General features: G+C 36.9%; 1 protein-coding gene across 1 annotated transcript in view; it reads right to left on the reverse strand.

The window, feature by feature from the left end:
- LOC139150624 (U3 small nucleolar RNA-associated protein 25 homolog) overlaps window positions 1-23,592 on the reverse strand; it is a 31,566-nt gene that overhangs the window by 5,418 nt on the left and 2,556 nt on the right. Inside the window, 15 exon segments of the mRNA XM_070723061.1 lie at window positions 13,424-13,522; window positions 14,205-14,329; window positions 15,314-15,385; window positions 15,795-15,869; window positions 16,243-16,327; window positions 16,741-16,826; window positions 17,682-17,778; window positions 19,149-19,305; window positions 19,679-19,843; window positions 19,846-19,871; window positions 20,239-20,304; window positions 20,641-20,726; window positions 21,156-21,281; window positions 21,577-21,669; window positions 23,324-23,415. Coding sequence (XP_070579162.1) covers window positions 13,424-13,522; window positions 14,205-14,329; window positions 15,314-15,385; window positions 15,795-15,869; window positions 16,243-16,327; window positions 16,741-16,826; window positions 17,682-17,778; window positions 19,149-19,305; window positions 19,679-19,843; window positions 19,846-19,871; window positions 20,239-20,304; window positions 20,641-20,726; window positions 21,156-21,281; window positions 21,577-21,669; window positions 23,324-23,415 — 1,450 coding nt within the window.

Raw genomic sequence — 23,592 nt, forward strand, 5'->3', positions numbered from 1 at the left:
GCTTGATCTGCTAAGGTAAGGACTGCTTTACTCCAAATATTTCTGCTTGAAAACATCAAACCTAGGTACTTATAATAGCTTACAGTTTGCATTCTTTGTCCCATGAAAAACCAATGCTCGTTTTTCTTCAAAACACCTCCTCGTCTGAAAACAATGATTTGTGATTTTTTCAAATTAACAGTCATTTTCCATTTTAAACAGAAAGCTTCCAACACATCCAAAAGTCTTTGTAATCCACCTGGAGAATCACTGAACATAGTGACGTCATCAGCGTATAACAGCGAAAACAAATCATAAAGTTCTTGTGTAAGTTGTATGCCACCTTGACCCGAATTTACTAACATGGTGTTCAGTTCATTAATAAAAAGCGAAAACAGAAAGGGACTTAACATGCATCCCTGTCTTACACCAACAGAACAGGAAAAGTAATCTGTTCTACCTTGACGGGATTTAACACAAGATTTAAGCTCATTATACATTGATTTTAAAATGATTAACATTTTCCCCTCAATTCCCTCTAAATATAGTCTGTACAGTAGCAAATTGTGATTCACAGAATCAAAAGCTTTACTGAAGTCAACAAAGACACAATAGAAGCGCCCTCTTGTTCTACTAAGATATTTCTGAATCATAACATGTAATGTGAAAACATTATCAACGGTGCAATAGCCACGTCTAAAACCAGCCTGACACTCAGTAATACAACCCATCATGTCAGCCCATTTCGTCAATCTCTGATTTAAGACAAATGTAAAATTTTGCTAATTGAATTTAGTAAAGTAATACCTCGGAAGTTATTTGGGTCGTCAAAACTGCCCTTTTTGTGGAGGGGGACAATCATACCAAATTTCCACTCTTTTGGGAAAACCCCAGCATCGAAGATAACATTAAAGAGAACTTCCAAAACAGGGATAAGGCTAATCTTTGCATTCTTAAAAAATTCATTTGGTATACCGTCTGGACCGGGCGATTTACCGGGTTTAAGTTTCTCCAATGCATAAATTATTTCATCTCGAGTAATGACTCCATTAAGTACATCAACTGGATGAACATTTTGTACTCCCTGCAACGGATACATGTTTTCTAAGAAGTCTTCAACTGTAATATCAAATCTGGTTTTCTGACAATCGGGATTGTGCAGACTTTTGAAATGATTCACCCATTCCGTTGCTGAAATACTTGACCTGGATTGTGGACCCCCCTTGAAACTTTTGACCTGTTTCCAATATTTTGCCCAGTGTTAAAGACAGCGGGACTAAATTTTGCTTTGTTGACTCTACACGTGGATTTGAAAAGAGACTTCTGTGCTTTGTAATTATTAAGACTATCCTGGTCGTTCGAAACTCTAAAATTGCGGAGGGCTTTGTACATTTCCTTCTTTGCATTTTCACATTCTTTGTTAAACCACTTTGGTTGCAAAGACCCTTTACCCCTTCCCTTAATGTAATTTTTAGGATAGTCCGCTGCAGCCCAAACTAATAAATCATACACTTTTGTAACCAATCTGTCAACGTCTGCCTCGTCTGCCTCTAAAATATGGTTGATATGAGTTTTACCCTCCGTTGACACAATATTATCATTAAAACTTCTTGGTTGTTCAGAATCCCACTTTGAGTATGAATATTCATAGAATTCTAACTCTTGTGAATTCTGTGAGGTATTTAGGCGGCAAGGCATCTTAATATTCATTGTACAAGACAAAGGGAAATGATCGGAGTCACTCTTGTCTTCAACATTGAAATCAAAAACGTAATCAAACAAAGAGGTAGATGCAATCATGTAATCTACAACACTGGTACCCCTATTCGCAATACAAGTATAATTTCCTACTAAGTCAGACCCACATCTTCCATTAAAAAGATGAATGGAGTGATCTCGACACACTTCAAGTAATCTCCTGCCAAATGAATTAATTACAGAATCTTTCGATTTACGCTCGATATGAAAATCATCAACCTCGTAACTGTCAACGGTCACAGGCAAGTGATTTATGGAATCGTTTATAATATAGTCATAATCTTGTGCTGTTCTTGCATTAAAATCACCCATGAGAAGTATATCACTATCAGGATACTTGGCTTTGAAATCCAAAATCTGATTATCTAACAACTCAATGCCATTATTTTCGCATGTATAACATTTGGAACCTTCTGGAGGGATATACAGACATCCCAAAATAACATTTTTCGGGAATCCAAATTTATTTCCCTGTAGATTAAAGAAAATTGAATCTGGGAGTGTTGAACTCAGTCTAGTGATCTCTGTCGAGCACCAGTCTTTAACAACACAGAGACACCGCCTCCGCATCTGCCATAACGGGAAGTTTTACTTCTGCAGAAATGAAATGCTTTAAAACCAGATAAAGTAATATTTGTCAACATTTCTTTACGTAACCAGGTTTCAACAGTACAGATGATATCAAATTGATTGAAATAATCTAGCAGAGAAAAGTCACTTATTTTGTTAAACAGACCTTGCACATTCCAAGAAAGAAATCTAATACATTTTCTAACACAAGTATTCGATGGGCCTTGACCATAGCCCTATCTTCGGCCACCTTGTCTAACAACAGTATCTGTTGATTCATTGTACGTATAGAAAACCTTGGCCCCATTCTCATAAGCTACCAGTGTTTTATAATTTACAAAGGCCTTTATATTTTGTGCCATCAGTTCTTTCCGCTTACCGAAAAGTTTCTTCCTTATAAAACCAGTCTCTTTAGAAAAGTGTTTCGACGAAAATGTCCGTGCCTCTCAGCTCTTTTCCCTTGGACAGAATCTTCTCCTTGTCCTTGTACGAGCAACACATAGCGACTATTGGTCTGTTCATATTTGTCCCCGTTTTCATTCTATGTACTCTTTCAAATTCAATGTTCTCTTCAATCTTCATCTTCTCCGAAAGTAAAGTCTTTATTTTCCGTTCGGTTTCTTCCCAGGTCTCCACTCCAACCTCCTTCACACCTCGGAAAATGACATTATTTCTTTTGGACTGGTCTTCCATTTCTGCTTTGGCTGTATTTAGTTGTTTCAGCTGTCTTTCTATCCTAACTATGTCCTCTTCTAAATAGTCAATCTTACATAGTTTTTCTTTGTTTTCCTCTGCCGTTTTTCTAACATCGTCAATAGCCTCTTCCATTTTATTTAACTGAGTTTCCATTCTCTCCATCTTTTTAGTCAACGCCTTCGTGTCTCTCTTCAGCTCTCTCATGTTATCTTGAATATCTCTTAGCATACCTGTTACTGTTTCATCTGCTGATCTCAGCTCTCCAGATTTCGTTAACGTCGTTTGGCGTGTATCTGGTCCAGGGTTTAGTTCAATATCACCTGATAATTGCAATAATCTGCTAACGTGAGGACTGTGGTTGTTTGCAAAAGTCATTGTGCTGGAACTTGACAATGTCCACGACTCCATTGCAGAATTCGCCACTGCACTCGTAGCACGCACTGCCCATGGCGCGAACTCATGAAAGTCTTTGACCAGCTCATTGGCATCGAAATCAGAGGACCACTCTGTCGTTGTGCGTCCAGACGTTATCAGCCAATCATGTAGCATGTCCACACCACAGACAATAGCGGATGCACCTGCTGCTGTGTAGGTCCATACTAGAATGCAGAAAAGCAGCCTGTATGCAAATTCGTTGAGTGAAGACCACTCTGAAAATGGAGTGTACTCTGAGATTTCTAACCATCTCCAACTTGCTGGATGCGAAAACGTTCCAATCGCTGCTCTCCATTCAACAATTCCAACACCCATGGCTTCAGTCAACTTTGATGTTCAAAATATGTCAAAGATTTGGTGATGGGTACACTTTCTCGCTGAAAAATTTCAGTAAACTTCGGAGCTTCACGTATCGTGTGCTCACTGTACTCTGACCCCTGATCAATCCGAAAAAATTATATTGCTAATAATCCCTATATGCCAAAAATCAGATCTCTGACAGGGCTCGAAAATTCTCGCCGCCCGACGCCCGTGACAAGTGAATTTTGAGTCCGGGCAAGTGAAAACAACATTCTCCCCAGCCCGACGGACAAGTGAATTTCAATGAGGCACTGTACGTATGCGCTGCCACTCTCTCTAGTTCTTTGAGTGTACCGCTTTCGATATGGCGGCTGAAAAATAGCTCTGCTCTGCTTGGTTACAAAATCAGGGCTCGAAAATTTTTTTAAAAATTCACTTGCCATAGGGCAAGTGAATTTTCAATTTCACTTGTCCGGAAGAAAAATTCACTTGCCCTGAATTTCAGATGATTTAAGGAGTAAATGTGTATGGTTTTATTCATGTCATTGTAAAGAAACAGTAGCTGTAACTTACTGATAAATTTGTGTCCTTATTCTGTGTATCAAAAATAATATCTTATGTAACGTATACATGCACAGTGTTTCAGCCAGCTTTTGCTAGCATGGAGACACACAGTGACCCATAGTAGGTCTTAATGGGGACAAATTAAATTTTGGGGGGACATGTAATGTATTTCAATAAAACAACACCGGTACATTGTCATTGTGTGTCATCATGACCTGGTACCTTGTGTTAAATAGGCAAGTCAGGTAGGTGCACCAAGGGTAAGTATATAATAGGCCACCGGTGTTGTGTCAAATTGTGCCCATGTAAAACTTTCAGTATCATTTAGTTTACTGCTACCACGTGGTATGTGCATAAACTGCAGGGTTCCCCTAAGTCACCAAAATGATTAGCCAACTCATTAGCCAAATCAAAACTCTTGTAGCCACTTTGAGCAACTTTTAAACAGTTTATGATCTCAAGTGTAGCAACAGCTTTCTCGGCATTCAGGAGTTCCTAATTTTACAAATCAAGATGTTTTGTATGTTGTTCATGATAGTTTTTACATTAAAGAAATATTTGTTTAGTGTTATTACATTAATTATCTGTGTTTTTATGACATTGAAGGATTGAAATACTTATTCATTTCTAGTGGTAAACTTTTGCCACAAAAAATAATTAGGTAGCAATTCTAAAAATCAGGTAGCAACGTGAAGTGTATATTACCACAGATACAGAATACTTCTGCAGCATTGAGTCAGTGTTCACAGTATGACAACTTATCATACATATACACTACAAGCTCCTTATGTGGTTTTGTTAGCCACACAAATACAAATTTTCTATGCAGAAGAAAGCATTTGGTAGCATTGTGACAGTGTAGATACAAGTATTGTGGTGTTGTGTCATAGTTGTGATCAAGCAGGCTCAATAGCATCTTCAGCATAAGTATTTTTCTTGAGACAAAAAGGGTCAGGTCAAAATCCTTTAAAACAAGACACAATGATATTGTTCAATTCATTTCCCAATGTTTTAAAGAGTAGTAATAGTTTTAATGATAATGATAACATTGTAGCCAGGAACATTTTCATTTGATATTTTGATATCATCAAGAAATGTCTGGTGATGTTCACTGTTACATCATTAAACTGGAGGAATCTGCAGAAATATTAATGTGATGATTTGAAATGGATATGCTTACTGCAACTACTGTTGACAATTTCCTTTGCAATAACTGTTAATAAAATCTAATTTAAAACTGACAGACAAGCTAAATGCCATTAAATTGGAAAGCAAGAAATTACCTTTTATCATAAGATTGTACCTATTAGACCTCCCTAGGTGGTTTCTTTTGCACCATAATTGTGTACTTAAGGGTCTTTATCATGACATCACATAAGATGACCCAGATTTGACCTTTCAGAAAACCTCAAGTGTTTCTCCTTTTCCTTGTATTCTGACTCTGTTTGTGAAAGTTTCCTTTAAAATAATGGTTTTTACTATCAAACTGAGTAATTGCAGGCCAAATTTTGATTCAAACAATGTAGTTTGTAAAACTTGGACTAAAAAAGACGTCGATACGCGGGACTCACACAGGCAAAGCCAAGCCTCAGTGTATTCACGGTCGATATACGTCCATGATGTATGGTAGTATGGTCCGTCCATGAGGGACTAAGAGGGATCCTGATTGCAGTATTGAACAGCAACAATGTTTGCTTCACGTACCAGGGAATTTGTAACTTTGTAGAAAGGAGAGTAAATTGTTCAAAACATTGCAACTTTGTAGGAAGGAGGGTAAATTGTTTCAACACCTTACAACATTTTAATGTAAAGATGATTTCATCAGAAGAAAAAAACATAAAAGCGTGCAAAGACGTCAATATTTTGCCATTTTGTAACCAAGCAGAACAGAGCTATTTTATCAGCCGGCAATATCGAAAGCGGTACACTCAAGAGAGAGTGGCAGCGCGTAGGTACAGTAGCCTCATTGAAATTCACTTGTCCGTCGGGCATGGAGAATGTTGTTTTCACTTGCCCGGACTCAAAATTCACTTGTCACGGGCGTCGGGCGGCGAGAATTTTCGAGCCCTGAAAATGGCAAAATATTGACGTCTTTGCACGCTTTTATGTTTTTTTCTTCTGATGAAATCATGTCACGATGCCTCCTCAATAGAAAACTACAGCTTTACAATAAAATGTTGTAAGGTGTTGAAACAATTTACCCTCCTTCCTACAAAGTTGCAATGTATTGAACAATTTACTCTCCTTTCTACAAAGTTACAAATTCCCTGGTACGTGAAAAAACATTGTTGCTGTTCAATACTGCAATCAGGGTCCCTCTTAGTCCCTCATGGACGGACCATACTACAATACATCATGGACGTGTATCGACCGTGAGTACACTGAGGCTTGGCTTTGCCTGTGTGAGTCCCGCGTATCGACGTCTTTTTTAGTCCAAGTTTTACCTACATTGTTTGAATCAAAATTTGGCCTGCAATTACTCAGTTTGATAGTAAAAACCATTATTTTAAAGGAAACTTTCACAAACAGAGTCAGAATACAAGGGAAAAGGAGAAACACTTGAGGTTTTCTGAAAGGTCAATCTGGGTCATCTTATGTGATGTCATGATAAAGACCCCTTAAGTACACAATTATGGTGCAAAAGAAACCACCTAGGGAGGTCTAATAGGTACAATCTTATGATAAAAGGTAATTTCTTGCTTTCCAATTTAATGGCATTTAGCTTGTCTGCCAGTTTTAAATTAGATTTTATTAACAGTTATTGCAAAGGAAATTGTCAACAGTAGTTGCAGTAAGCATATCCATTTCAAATCATCACATTAATATTTCTGCAGATTCCTCCAGTTTAATGATGTAACAGTGAACATCACCAGACATTTCTTGATGATATCAAAATATCAAATGAAAATGTTCCTGGCTACAATGTTATCATTATCATTAAAACTATTACTACTCTTTAAAACATTGGGAAATGAATTGAACAATATCATTGTGTCTTGTTTTAAAGGATTTTGACCTGACCCTTTTTGTCTCAGAAAATACTTATGCTGAAGATGCTATTGAGCCTGCTTGATCACAACTATGACACAACACCACAATACTTGTATCTACACTGTCACAATGCTACCAAATGCTTTCTTCTGCATAGAAAATTTGTATTTGTGTGGCTAACAAAACCACATAAGGAGCTTGTAGTGTATATGTATGATAAGTTGTCATACTGTGAACACTGACTCAATGCTGCAGAAGTATTCTGTATCTGTGGTAATATACACTTCACGTTGCTACCTGATTTTTAGAATTGCTACCTAATTATTTCTTGTGGCAAAAGTTTACCACTAGAAATGAATAAGTATTTCAATCCCTTCAATGTCATAAAAACACAGATAATTAATGTAATAAAAACTAAACAAATATTTCTTTAATGTAAAAACTATCATGAACAACATACAAAACATCTTGATTTGTAAAATTAGGAACTCCTAAATGCCGAGAAAGCTGTTGCTACACTTGAGATTATAAACTGTTTAAAAGTTGCTCAAAGTGGCTACAAGATTTTTGATTTGGCTAATGAGTTGGCTAATCATTTTGGTGACTTAGGGGAACCCTGCAGTTTATGCACATACCACGTGGTAGCAGTAAACTAAATGATACTGAAAGTTTTACATGGGCACAATTTGACACAACACCGGTGGCCTATTATATACTTACCCTTGGTGCACCTACCTGACTTGCCTATTTAACACAAGGTACCAGGTCATGATGACACACAATGACAATGTACCGGTGTTGTTTTATTGAAATACATTACATGTCCCCCAAAATTTAATTTGTCCCCATTAAGACCTACTATGGGTCACTGTGTCCCCATGCTAGCAAAAGCTGGCTGAAACACTGTGCATGTATACGTTACATAAGATATTATTTTTGATACACAGACTAAGGACACAAATGTATCAGTAAGTTACAGCTACTGTTTCTTTACAATGACATGAATAAAACCATACACATTTACTCCTTAAATCATCTGACATTCAGGGCAAGTGAATTTTTCTTCCGGACAAGTGAAATTGAAAATTCACTTGCCCTATGGCAAGTGAATTTTTAAAAAAATTTTCGAGCCCTGTCTCTAGCTCTATTCACTTGCCCAGATTAGATGTGTACATAATTAATGAGGTAAAGCGTGTGTTGTCATAAGGTCTCCCATCCTACTAAATACAAAGGACATAGCACTTGTGGTTACTTATTTATTGACATAAACATATATTTTAGGTAAAAGGTCATCGAGGTCACATGACATTTGGTCAAAAAATTTCTCTCCTATAGTTATCCCTATATACCAAAAATCAGACATCCAGCTCTATTGGCTCGCTCAGAATGAGATATGCGCATAATTATTGAGGTACAGTATGTGGCGTCATAAGGTGTCCAATCATACCAAACATGAAGGGTGTAGCACTTGTGGTTACCGAGTTACGGAAAAATATGTATATTTGAGGTCAAAGGTCACCGAGGTCACGTGACATTTTGTCAAAAAAATTGTTTTGCTAAGTTATCCCTATATACCAAAAATCAGACCTCTAGCTCTATTGGCTCGCTCAAAATTAGATATGTGCATAATTAATGAGGTACAATATGTGGCGTCATAAGCTGTCCCATCATACCATACATGAAGGGTGTAGCACTTGTGGTTACTGAGTTATGGACAAATATGTATATTTAAGGTCAAAGGTCACCGAGGTCACGTAACATTTGTCAAAAAAATTGTATTGCTAAGTTATCCCTATATACCAAAAATCAGACCTCTAGCTCTATTGGCTCGCTCAAAATTAGATATGTGCATAATTAATGAGGTACAATATGTGGTGTCATAAGGTGTCCCATCATACCATACATGAAGGCTGTAGCACTTGTGGTTACTGAGTTATGGACAAATATGTATATTTGAGGTCAAAGGTCACCGAGGTCACGTGACATTTTGTCAAAAAAATTGTTTTGCTAAGTTATCCCTATATACCAAAAATCAGACCTCTAGCTCTATTGGCTCGCTCAAAATTAGATATGTGCATAATTAATGAGGTACAATATGTGGCGTCATAAGCTGTCCCATCATACCATATATGAAGGGTGGTAGCACTTGTGGTTACTGAGTTATGGACAAATATGTATATTTGAGATCAAAGGTCCATCAAGGTCACATGACATTTTGTCAAAATATCCGAGATATTTGCGTGAACGCAGCGTGTTCATTTTTAGCCGGATGCCGGCCAAATTGAACGGCTACTTTCGTATTTGGCCGGCTACTTTTCAGCACTGTTTCGCTCTCTGGCCCGGAAATTCTGGTTTTGATAACAATAATTAGATTTTTTTGGTGGTCTTGCAAGCCGCAGATAATATTTCAGAAGTGCCGATAGGGCTATATGTAGTCTAGCAATTTACGCGGTGAACTTGTTGCTATCACTGTAGTACCGCGATCAGCGAACGTGGTGTACTACACACTGGAATCGCTCTCGAGGTCAACCTGGCTCGCCCGATCACAGCCCGAATTATTCCGACGTTCACATCGGGTATAGCCGAAAATTGGACTAACATACAATTACGTTATGCCCGCGAATAGCCGACCATTTCCGAATGAAGCCGACTTTTGTTTCGCTCAAACGCGGAAGAGAAAGTCGACGCTTGAGAGCTTTGGTTTTCTGCGTAAGAGTAGGGCCTAGTCTGATGGGTTTGGTAGGTTTTTGATCAAATCTAAAGCGACCAAAAGTTACTGAGTCTCATTTTTCATACTTTCGAAACGCCACGTCAATCTATCCATGGTTGATCACGATGTCAATATTCAACTCAGTCGATCGACATCGCGTTTTGTGGAGGGGCCGTGGTTGTGTGCATCGCGGAAGAGAAAGTCGACGCTTGAAAACTTTGATTTTCTGACTTTGTCTGTTGATTTTTGGAGGTTTAGATCAAATCTAAACAACAAAAAATTACTTGGTCTCACTTTTCGTACTATTGAAACGTACGTCATCACAGTGTCAAATTTCAGGTCGACCGATATCGCGTTGTGTGTACTGTGTACTTTGTACACACACGGCGTAGTACAGGCTGGCGTTCAGTGTCGTTAGTTTGAGGTTTTATCAAACATGAACACTGAAATTTAGCTCTCTTTTTCAATTATATTCAACATCAGCAAAAAATCAATAATCAGCTCGCGGATTCGTTTTATTGTGAAATTAGTACAGTGAATTAAATTCACTGAAAATTGTGTTCCTATAATTCATTGAATTAAATAACTGCTTGATTTTACTGTATCGTCAATCAAGTTTATTTAAATCAGTAAAACACTTTGTACAGCCAGGCTGGTCAGGATTCTAGCGGATCGTTATCTGGGTTGTGAAAACCCTAGGCCCCATTCTATGATGTATTTCAAAATGTTTGTTCAAGTCATGAGCTAAACATAATTCTACACACAGTCTGGTGAAATTTTGCTATTATCCTTGTCAACTGAATGCAGTTGACAGGCCTGAGTGATATCAAATTAATTTTTCTGACTTTTCTTTTAAACTTTATCCCTTGAAAACATGTTGTAATTGGCAATGATAATGATTATTCTGTATACTGAAATGGTCTTTAATACTGTACAAGAATGCATAAAATTACTCCAAAATGTCTTCAAAATTTAAAAAGTTCTTGCCCACCCCGTCCCTGAAACCCTCCCCTTTGTGTGTGTTGAAATAACCTTTTATACACTGTATAAGAATGCATGAAATTGCTCAGAAATGTCTTCAAATTTAAATATAATCCTAACACTCTCATGCTGAAATGGTCTTTCATACAATACAATAATGCATGAAATTACTCCAAAATGTCTTCAAATTTTAAAATTTCCTGCACACAGGAGGGGACCCTCTCCCTGAAACCCTCCCTCCTGTGTGTATGTTGAAATAACCTTTTATACACTGTATAAGAATGCATGAAATTGCTCAGAAATGTCTTCAAATTTAAATATAATCCTTAACACTCTCATGCTGAAATGGTTTTTCATACAATACAATAATGCATGAAATTACTCCAAAATGTCTTCAAATTTTAAAAATTTCCTGCACACAGGGAGGGGACTCCCTCCCTGAAACCCTCCCTCCTGTGTGTATGTTGGAATAGCCTTTTATACACTGTATAAGAATGCATGAAATTGCTCAGAAATGTCTTCAAATTTAAATATAATCCTTAACACTCTCATGCTGAAATGGTTTTTCATACAATACAATAATGCATGAAATTACTCCAAAATGTCTTCAAATTTTAAAAATTTCTTGCACACAGGGAGGGGACCCCCTCCCTGAAACCCTCCCTCCTGTGTGTATGTTGGAATAGCCTTTAATACACTGTATAAGAATGCATGAAATTGCTCAGAACTGTTCCCCCCCCCCCCCCCCCCCCCCCCCCCCCCCGCCCGCCCAGGGAACCAGGTTGCACACAGAAGCTAACCGCCTACTTTTCTGAATTTTCCGCCTACTTCAAAAGTTTTTGAGAACCCTGGAACGGATGGACTCACGGATGGACGAACAGACGGACATGACCCAATCTATAAGCTCACTGGACTTCATCCGTGGGGACTAAAAATTGTGTCACTGCATCCTTTTGGCAATATGAATACGATGAGAAACTAAATTTTTATTTTTTGTGGCCTTATACATGGGAGTCTATGGAGATCTGCCTTATACATGGGAGTCTATGGACGTGTAAACTAAAAATATGCAAATTTCACCACGATTTGCCCAAATTTGGGAAAGGTCACTCCTATGCACTTCCATACCAAGTTTCAAATCAATCGGACTAGTGGTTTCAGAGCAGGAGATTTTTTGACCAAAAATGGGAGAAAATTACAAAAAAATTCATGAAAAATAGCAAGTCCAAGATACTGACCCAAGATGCACACAATCATTTCATGTCAGCCCAAAGTACTTACATGCTAATTTTTCATGTAATCTGCTCAGTGGTTATTGAGTTTTTTCAATTTTGACTGTTTTTTACATTTTTTTCACTTAATTTACATATTTTTGGCAATGACAACTTCATTTGAACAAAATCTCATCTACAGCCCATCATCCATGTACACATCAAATATCAAGATGAAATGTACAGCGGTTTTGGAGTTTTTGATGTTGACGGACAGACATACAGACATACAGACATACAGACATACATACATACAGACATTTTCCTAGCCTATAAGAATAGCTTCCATTGCCATATATACATATGGCTATGGGAGCTAACAAGGATGCAGGTTGACCAACACAAGTGTAAATAGGGTGGACTCCTGCTGACATCAGAGCTATGTCAAAACTATGCAAACACTTGTCTGAAATTTTGTTTTGACTTGGAATTACACCCACAGGAATGGCAAATGGGGTTTTCTGACCATTCACGTCGTTATGGAAACTGTAAAAATTGCTTGTCAAACTATCCAACTTCGGCACGAGAGAAAATTTTTCTGAATATATGTTGGTGGAAGCCAATGTCATTCCTGCATTGCTATATTTAGTTATAAACCTACAATAACAATCAGGGTTATTTAGACAATGGTTGCATGCATGATGTGGGTTTCTCCCCATTCAACATGGTCAGATCTTGATGCCAAGCCAGCTACGGAAGTATAATTATCTTCATTGCAGTGAAAATCAGTGAGTGATATTCCAATTTTTACAGAAACTTAAAGTGCTGTCACTTCTCAAAAATTAACAGCATGGATTTTGGGGAAGATATCACTCTATGCTACAGTTCAGCTGTTCTGACTATGGTGGCAACCAAGAGAATCCAACAAGCTGGTCATAATGGCGCCCTCAGAGTCAGAAACACCCATTTCTGACACTGAAGCACATAAGAACAATGAATTACCTGATTCTCATGAAAGATGATGGCATAATATGTTCCAGGATGGCTGGACAGCAAATTCTTGATATAAAGCATTCAGAAATATTTTTTTGTCTTCAGGCCAAAACAATGAAGTCTATGTCTGATGCAGTGGAAACTGTATGGGTTGAAGATCAAGCATCTTCCCGTTATATCAAAGTTTGGGTTTTTTTTCCACAAGTGTGTGTTTTCCAAGATATAATAAACTCACCTCCTAAAGAAATGAAATCTTTCTGTGTATATCATCAGAGGTCTTGTCTTTTCAAAAAACCAAACTCTTGATCTTGAGATGTTGGATTGTTTTGTGTACCTGCAATAATCAAAGAACACACTGACATTGTTGAAAGAATGTCAACGGCTCACTATATTTTCTCTGTCATATGTGTATGAGGGTATTAAGTTAGTTTTCATGCACCACTTACATCTTTACATAATTTTTTCCACAAACAAAATACCATTCTGTTCAGGGATTGGAATGAGACGGCTATTCATATTTTATTATTGGTGATATATGACAAGCAGAAGAAAACAGTGAGAAGACAATAAAATGCAGTATGTGTGAGGGTGTTGAAGTGTTATTGTCTTTTTTGTGATATTTTCAAACACCATATTTCAATGTCAACAGTCAATATTCAATTTTGAGATTACTGATGGATCACATAAAATTGAGGCAAAAAAGGTTTCAGAGTCCAACTTTTCAAATCACTGCCAATTTTCAGTGGATATGCTCTGTAAGTGTGTTGTCTCTTTAATTGGTGCTACACAACACAGGGCATGCACCACAACTTTGTAATAACCATACAGTATCTGATAACTTGAGAGCTTCTACTTTGATCTTTACGGCTATGATTTCATTCCAAGAACATTTTCCCTCTCTAACATAAAACTAACAAACTCTGCAATAAAAAAACCATATGACATGGTTACGAGAAAAAAAACATCTGCAGCAAAAAAAAAGAAGTTCTGAGTCTGTAGTTGGAGAGGTCACTCACTCGCAAATCTGCGCAAAGCTTATTTCTTCCTTCCGGAAATAATTCCTGAGCCTGATGAAGTCAAAGTAGGAAGGTACAAATATCAAAGTTCCGGACATCACCTTGTCCCGGAAGTGTGGAAGCACCTGGAAATGACAAATTTTAGAGGTTACTTAAAACTATACTTTTTTTCTGAAATAACAGTTCAAAAGAAGAATCTAGAAACGGCACACTGATAGAGTAAGCAGCACTTAAGATAATATAAACCTTTGTCACCAAATCAGTAACAAAATCATGCTCTTTTATGACTGAACAAATAATAATTTTGCAACCATGGAAACATCTCCTACTTTGCATTGATTCATAACACACTGGATTCCCTTCAAATGACCATATAGAACTCATTCACATTCACATCAAAATTGTAGACTGTATTTTATCAATGTAACTATTTTATCAATGTTACCTTCTGTCAGAATAAGAAAGGATTTTGTAAAAGATCAATGCCTGGAAAATTGCTTTTGTGTTCTCTAATATTTGGACATGCAACTATTTTTTACACGACTGACTTTCACTATCTCAATATCTCAATACAGTACTTATTAACTGAGTCACTTCCTTCTCAAGGGATTCAAAATGTTTCATCAGCTTTCGTTACCTTTGTGTTTTGCTTAAAGGTTACCAACTGAATTATGAAAAGCCTTTTGCCTAAAGATTCAGGATTTCTCAAAATATTTTATTTTATTAAAAAATGTTTTTCTGAACCAAAATGATTTAGCATTAATCAGTGAAAACATAAACAGCTCTGTGTCTGTGACTTGATTTAGATAAAAAATCTCATATAGAGCAATGGGATTCGTTCGTTGCAAAAATATTTCAAAAGATCACACGTTCAGCAAAAAATTGACTTTATTGGTACAAGTTCTTGTGGCTTGGTCATTGTCGACCGCCTGATTGACTAAATGATGATAACAAATCTGTCAGCACGTCTCATAGAAACACATCTCCAAAACACTTTTAAAACTGCATGCATAATGTAAACAGTGCTCTGATAAGGCTCCCTTTCACAGACAGGAAGCTATCAGAAACAGAGCTTTCATTCAAGTGAATTCAGAGTACATTGTACATACCTTTGTCACAAAATAATCAAATCGTTTCTGTGGCAACTCCGTATAAAGCTGGCATTCTATTCGTTGAAACACCTGAAATAAATCATGAACAGGTTTAATTTCTGTTGATTCTCCATGAAAGACTCACAAGAGAAAAATAACTCTTGCAAATATTTAGATCCAGGTCAGGCAAATCATACAGTCCTCGACGAGCATTCTACTATACGGTAAATTTAATTTTGTATTCATGTCTGAGCTTTTCGTCCTTCTTCCAAATACCTTTTGACAGTATGTTTGGTCAACACATTCAAAAGAAGAAATTACTTACTGAAAGAAATTCAGCTCAAGGGGATCAAATTGCGGTAGATTTCTACTTTTCTAAATTTATTATTACAGTGGTTTGAGATTTCCATGACTTTAAGAGACTTTCACGAAGACCTGAAGGGATGACATCCATGTTCAAGGAAAAGACTTGACAGTGCTACACATGTGGCAGTCTCACCTGTGGCAGTGCGGTTGCTATCTGACAAATGGTGCCTGTCGTGATGGGATTGTTGACGATCACTCTGCCAGCATAATTTATAAATGGTTAAAGAAAAACTCTAGAAATAACTAAAATGAGCACCAACCCTACAGTGAAGCGGCCATGTAGCGCTTACATTTCTATATATCATAATCGTTCGATGTACAACACTACCAAGCACTTTTGAAACAATATGATGGTCTCAAATCACATTTTGAATAACCAACACAAAATTTTCACGTTTTGCTGTCACTACTATAGACAGATGGTCTTCTGTTTTAATAATATATGAAAACAGCAATGGGGAATGACAGCAATATGGCAAATACGCATGGTAATATAAAGTTGGTGTAGAGTCACAGTATTGCTCATGAACATATCATCAATAGCAATATTGCACGTTGTTTTACTGACTCAATAAAAGGATATTGTGACAATATTTATTAAAGAGAGAATTTATCTCTGGTGTCCGTATGCTACTGAAGAGCAGAGTCTGTCTGTAAAACTTTGACCTGTTGGGCAAAAAAAGAAAACAGAAAGATTACCTATCAGCCTTCTCAGTAAGAATATTTCTGAACAGGAACTTCCTCAACAGCATATTAAACCAGGTAGATATTGTTCCAACTTTGGATTAAAGCTACATTTGTGTACAGCACTTCTGTGGTGAATTATGCAAAAAAAGGTTGAGAAACCTTTTAGTAATTTCTGAAGCATTCTGCTGGGTATGGTAACGTTTTCTGTGCCACAAGCAGCTCAAATGAGTTTGGTTAAGGTTATTACTGATTCTTCACACACACAACTGGCTTAAAAGGGTCATGAAATACTAGTTTTTTAAACAGTTGCACTATCATTTGGAATGACAAAGTCCATTTATTTGAATCTCTAGGAATATGTACCATAATTGCTCATGTACATTTCCACCTACCATCCGTTGACTGTCCACATGTGAACCCTGGAGAAATCCACATCATGTGATGACTTGGGCTGTAAATGCATGTGTTCCATCAGGTGCTGGAATGAGACAGATCAACATGGAAACAAATTTCAGTCTTTGCTAAATCTTCTCGTAATAAAATTTACAATGTGTCAAACATAAGCATCGGCGTAATCATTTAAAGAGAAACTCACTGATGCATATAATAGATGGCTAGGTGAATGAACCAAAAATTAGGGTAAATTTATCTACTGTATGGAGTCAACAGTACAGAAGCTGGTGCACATAATCAGCTGTCACACACTCAGTATGTCAAACATTCATAAAACTTCACACATTGTTGTGATTTAACATTGATTTTGGATGCTTTTTTCCAATGTTCAAAACTTCACCACTGTTTTCATGACAGATTTGACTGCAATGCCACCTGTAAGAAACATGCTATGCGAGAGATCTGAAATTACCCATACTGCACTATTGATCTACATTCAGTCGCTTTAATGTGCTCAAAATGAATGTACAAATGGTAGAGAATTACAACTGGTAAGTGTTGGCGTTAACTTCTGGAACATTTGCACGCAGACTACCAGATAAACAATTATTTTATCACAATACACAAATCTACACTTTCGGAAAGGCCACAGGATCAATTGTTCCATCATGGCAGAAAAAATCGTTGCAAATTCAAACAGGGCCTAATTTCATTTCATTATTTTTTCGTTAAACAACATCTTCTAAGACTCTCAGTTGTATCATTATGTATTGTGCACATGAGTCACAGTTCAATGGCAGTAATGGGACTTTTTCGCCGACTACAGTTTGCACAATCATAGAACTATTAACCTTGTGACCTTCAATGAAAACCAATGGTGAAGCACAGAAGTGAAGTTTCGTGTACAGAGCCCTTGCAGTACAATCAGAGATTTTCTAACCTGTATATGCTCCCAGTTCTGCATTAGGAAGACATCACTCTGGTCAAACAAGAGAATGTCTATGGAGGACAGGAAGTCATAGTCTCTGGCCTTGTCTCTGCAAATGATAAACAATACAGGAATTAATTCAATCAGTCTTAATTCTCTTGTAGGATCACCTTGGTAACACCTTGTTTGGTTTGTCCATTGACCCTAAAAATGTGGCAAACAGATGACAAACACTGAAAGGTTATGAATATCTTTTGATAAGTCATGATGCATGGGAATGTCTGCAATGACACTGTGGATGCTGTTACAAGATGTGCAATTCTACTGCACACTTTGGGCCACAATCTACCCAACAGAGTTCATAAATACAGTATTCCTGCTGAATCATACCACTGGATGCAGCATTTCCCCTCTCTCTTACTGTCAGTGCACGCTATTAAACCTACAAAATTCCAATGGCTTTTGAATTATCAGCTGGACCACTGCTGGGTAAATGAATGATGTAATAAGGGCTGGGACTTAGCTGCAAGAATCGTAACATGAACAAAAAATAGCAGGATCACATCGCGTCTACTTTTCAAGAACTACATTGGCTCCCAATCAAGTTCAGAATCAAGTACAAGCTCTTACTGAATGCATACATACAAAGCATAGACTTGTCACCTACATGTATGTTCATATCAATATCTTGTTCATCTGAAATTGACATCTCATGAACCTTGCTCATCTATTAAACATTGATTGCATATTCCAAGATCAGAATGCTACTGCAGGTTGGCTTTTTGGAATGCACTCTCTCTGGAACTCCTTGTACACAAGTCACCAATGTTAAATAGGTTAAGTGACTAAAACTGAGCTTTGATTTGCACAGCACCATTGAACACTTCATCATGGTGGATACTGATGAATTAAAAATGTTTTGATTGGTTGCAAAAGGAGGTGGCGAGACAAGCAGAAACAGGGATAGAAAGGGAGACAGAAACGGACAGACACAGAGTGTGAGTGAGTGAGAGAAAGAGATAGACAATTTGAAGTGAGAATAACACAGGGTCCATGCACTTAATGTCACTTCAAACAAAGTCAAGGACTTTCAAGGACTTGTTCAGCAAGTTTTCTAGACTTTTGAAAATTGAGGTCCAAAATACCATTTTAGCATGGGTATCATTTTTCATAATTTTTATATATCACTTTACATATCATTCTTCCAATACTGTAACCAATTGTTTCCTGATTTTTGAAATTCCATGAGTCAATTTTACAATTTCAAGGACTTTTCAAGAACTGTGGAGGTGGTGTAAAAATTCAAAGACTTCAAAAGACTTTCTAAGAATGTACGGACCTTGTAAAAGGCAAGAGGGAGATAGAAAGAGTCAAAGGTAGAGATGCATGGGGACAGATTACCACTGTATACTAACACTCACACATAGAATCTGGAAAACTACTTATCAACTGTACAAAAATGTCACAATTTCTTCTCACCCTTCAACTCCTATGACCGTTCTTAAACCGAGTGGAGACGCTATGATGATATCAGAGGAATAAAAGTCTGTGTACAGTCTGATACCTTTCCTAGTCACTGCCATACCAATTCTGAAATGATCATCAACGTTACCCGCAAATGTAGCTTCCCAGTCCTCTGTTATTGGAAAAAAAGAGACGAATTACAAATTTAAATAGTGCTGATCACGGTTTCAGGTTTGTAACTACATATAGCTGCACACGCGAGACATTGGACACTACTGCTTGCAGTTGCATGTATGCTGTTGTTGCAGCTTGTACTCTGAGCCATAAATAAGTGTGAATTTTATCATCCATTGTAAAATTAGTTTTATTTTTGCCATTCTTGCAGAATGAGGACAAATATTCATTTTTGCATATTAATGAAAGAACAAAGACATCATTTGTGATCAGCGCTATTCTGTTAGAGTTGAGAATGTTAACATGACACTACAGTCACAATGACTTTTGTGGCAGTCTTGTTTGTGTGTTTACATTTGAAGTTCACTTACCTGGCCTTTGCAGTTTTGACTGTACAAGTCTTTCCTCTCCGTACTCCCGGTTAAATCTCTTTCCATGGGCGATGTGACACTCATCAGCCGCTAGCAGCATTTTGATAAATATGTTGACAATCTGTAAAGCTGAGTGTCTGAACGGTACGACAATCAACACTCTTGTCTGGTCAGACCTTGATCTCGTAATGAACTGCGAAAATAACGAATCGCAGAATTAATAATGTCCTGCTAAAGACATTGTGCCAACCTGCGTAATCATGTGGAAACCATTCCAAGTTATAGCAGTAGATGGAAATCAGTAATTTTGGAGAAGAATACTTGTATATCCATCTGTTGATAAAATAGACAACCTATGCATTGAAACAGTTGTCTTTAAAATTTCATAGGATTTTCCTGTTGATTTGTGAGGTTTTCTGCCAATTTTAGTTCAAAACTAAAACTTACTGTAGTCCTCATAAGATGTACAGTCAGTACTAACTTAAGATTTTCAAAAACCCAAGTGTCTACTTCATATTATTGTCATAAATGTACTTTTACAACAAATAAACATCACTCACTCTGAATCGGGGTCTATCTTCTGCAGTGAAAGTAAGTTATTGTGCTTCAAGACCAACGCCCTACACCTGTAAAATAATAAAATGAAAATGAATATGTTTGTGAGAATTTTGCAGTTTGTTCTCAGACATTTCATCATCAAACCTGAAATAAAGAAATCTTTTCCCAACAGGCCAAGAGGAATTACTTTGTCATGTTCAAGATGGTTACATAGTGATGTAGAAGATAACTAAGTTTTTGAGAGACAGAGACAGAGAAAATGAGACATCTCACTTTTCATCTTTTGGATCACTTCATGTACCAAAATAAATTGCCATGGAAACCCTGCAGCATCAATCACTCTCAACAGTCAAAGACAAACAGACATGAACAGACACATAAAATTCAAAGTTCATACTACTCACTTGACCACATGATTTAGGACATGGAGGCAATACACATGTCTGATTTCATCCATGGTTTTCACATTGGTCTCTGGGTACAACAAATCCTGGGTCATAATAGAATAGAAATATGCCAGGGTGTCACCGGAAATGGTGCAAAATTGCTTATGAAAAATTATGAAGCAGTTAGTAAATCCTTAAAAATTAAGAACAAAAGATGGTAAAAATTAAGAAAAAGCTAACCTAACTTGACCTTTCTTTGTTAGCTAAGTTAATTTAACTCTGTGAGATGGAATGTATTGGATTATTTGTTTTTTTTTGAATTTCATGAAAAAATTACTTTACCTTGTAATATTATATATATATATATATATATATATATATATATATATATATATATATATATATATATATATATATATATATATATATATATATATATATATATAATATATATATATATATATATATATATATATATATATATATATATATATATATATATATATAAAATAACATATGTGATCATCACCTACCTTGTAGGCATTCATTACAGAAAAAAGCTCTCTTTGTAGCGGTGATAGACAACTGTCACAGTCAGATTTGCCAGAGAGAAACGGCTTGTTAGCGTCAAGCAAATGATCGGCAATTCTCTTTCTGATCTGTGATATAATACAAAAAAATTAGACAAATACGATATCGATAAGTACATATGAATTACTGCGTTTTTCACAGAGTTATGTAATATGTAATATGTAAAAGGTATGGATTGTAACAAAGTCAAACTCATCAACAATAATCAGTGTACTAACATGATGCATACAACAATTGAAATCTCTGATTATTAGTTAACGTTACAAAGCAAACCCGGGTTTTGCAATACAAGATGCAACAATGACAGATGTCTGCTGATGTACATTCTACGCAAAAATGATCACAAAATCCTGTTTTGCTTACATGTAGTTTTTTTGTGTCCTTTTCCTTGTTTACTCTGACAGCCACATCTTCACCACAATGGCGCTGCACAGTCAAGCAACCTAGCTTTGGCCACTGAACAAGATGAAAAACAACAACGCAGATGACTTCACAGGATAACCAGCGGACAAGTTCCATATTCATTTCCACATGTGGGTTTCCCTCAATGGATGCATCACAGAAATACAAAGCACACTTGTTTGTTTGCTTGAAGGCAACAATGCCATCAATGCCATTGAATTTTACAGATTTCTCATTAAATAATTCATCGTTGATGACACAGTCCCACTTGTTAATGGGTACTTTGATTACAGGTCCTCAGAGAGGATAGAGTCCTCTTCATTAGGTCTGTGATAAAAATACTTTTGAATAAATTCGCTTGATACATGTCTGAGTTGTAGTTCAAGACATGAAAAAATCGTAATAAAATTGCCACACGGTGGCCATATTGGATCGTATCCCAAACAAATCAATGTGCATATGTATGACATAGGTGAATGTCCTTGTACCAACTTGGATTAAAATCGGTTGAGATATGCCTGAGTTATGGCTTTGTACACGAAAAAAATCATAACAAAATGGCCGCACAGCAGCCATATTGGATTGTATCACAAAACAAATTAAGATGCATATATATGACATTGGTCAATGTCCTTGTACCAACTTTGAATAAATTCGCTTGATACATGTCTGAGTTATGGTTCTGGACATGAAAAAAATCATAACAAAATGGCCGCACAGCAGCCATATTGGATTGTATCACAAAACAAATTAAGGTGCATATATATGACATTGGTCAATGTCCTTGTACCAACTTTGAATAAATTCGCTTGATACATGTCTGAGTTATGGTTCTGGACATGAAAAAACGTAATAAAATGGCCACACAGCAGCCATATTGGATTGTATCACAAAACAAATTAAGGTGCATATATGACATTGGTCAATGTCCTTGTACCAACTTTGAATAAATTCGCTTGATACATGTCTGAGTTATGGTTCTGGACATGAAAAAACGTAATAAAATGGCCACACAGCGGCCATATTGGATCGTATCACAAAACAAATCAATGTGCACAGCTATGACATTGGTCACTTTGAATAAAATCTGTTGAAACATGCCTGAGTAATGATTCTGCATGTACATGAAAAAATCATAATAAAATGGCCGCCTGGCGGCCATATTGGATTTTATCACAAAACAAATTGACGTGCATATGTATGACATACGTCAATGTCCTTGTACCAAGTTTGAATAAAATCGGTTGTGATATGCCTGAGTTATGGCTCTGTACATGAAAAAATCGTAACAAAATGGCCGCACGGCGGCCATATTGGATCATATCACAAAAAAAATTGACATGCATATCTATGACATTGGTCAATGTCCTTGTACCAACTTTGAATAAAATCAGTTGAAACATGCCTGAGTTATGGCTCTGTACATGAAAAAATCGTAATAAAATGGCCGCCTGGCAGCCATATTGGATCGTACCACAAAACAAATCGACATATGAAGTAATCCTTGTACCAAGTTTGAATGAAATCGCTCCAGGCATCTCTGAGATATCTGCGTGAACGGACGGACGCACGCACGCACGCACGCACGCACGGACATGACCAAACCTATAAGTCCCCCCGGACGGTGTCCGTGGGGACTAATAATTTCACAGGTTGGTTTCAGAAACACAATATCATACACCATTACAGGGGAAACAACAATGCATACCTTTAATTCAAATTTTTCTTTAATTTTACCATTTGTCAACTGCTCTGCATTCTTGTCTCCGAGGTCAAATTCCAACCTGATGTAAAATGGGTCTGAAAAGAAATGGCACACAAACAATATTCTTTCAGTTATTCTTCCGTAATTGATCTTTCTGACAATTCTTACAAATATATCTCTACCATATTCCTGAACAAACGTCACATGCCACAAAACCAATAACCATAGTGTTTGTGTTGGAGTTTAATCAAAGATGGTACGTGTTCTCTTCA

This window comes from Ptychodera flava, chromosome 14 (assembly GCF_041260155.1).
Source record: "Ptychodera flava strain L36383 chromosome 14, AS_Pfla_20210202, whole genome shotgun sequence".
NCBI classification, from domain to species: domain Eukaryota; kingdom Metazoa; phylum Hemichordata; class Enteropneusta; family Ptychoderidae; genus Ptychodera; species Ptychodera flava.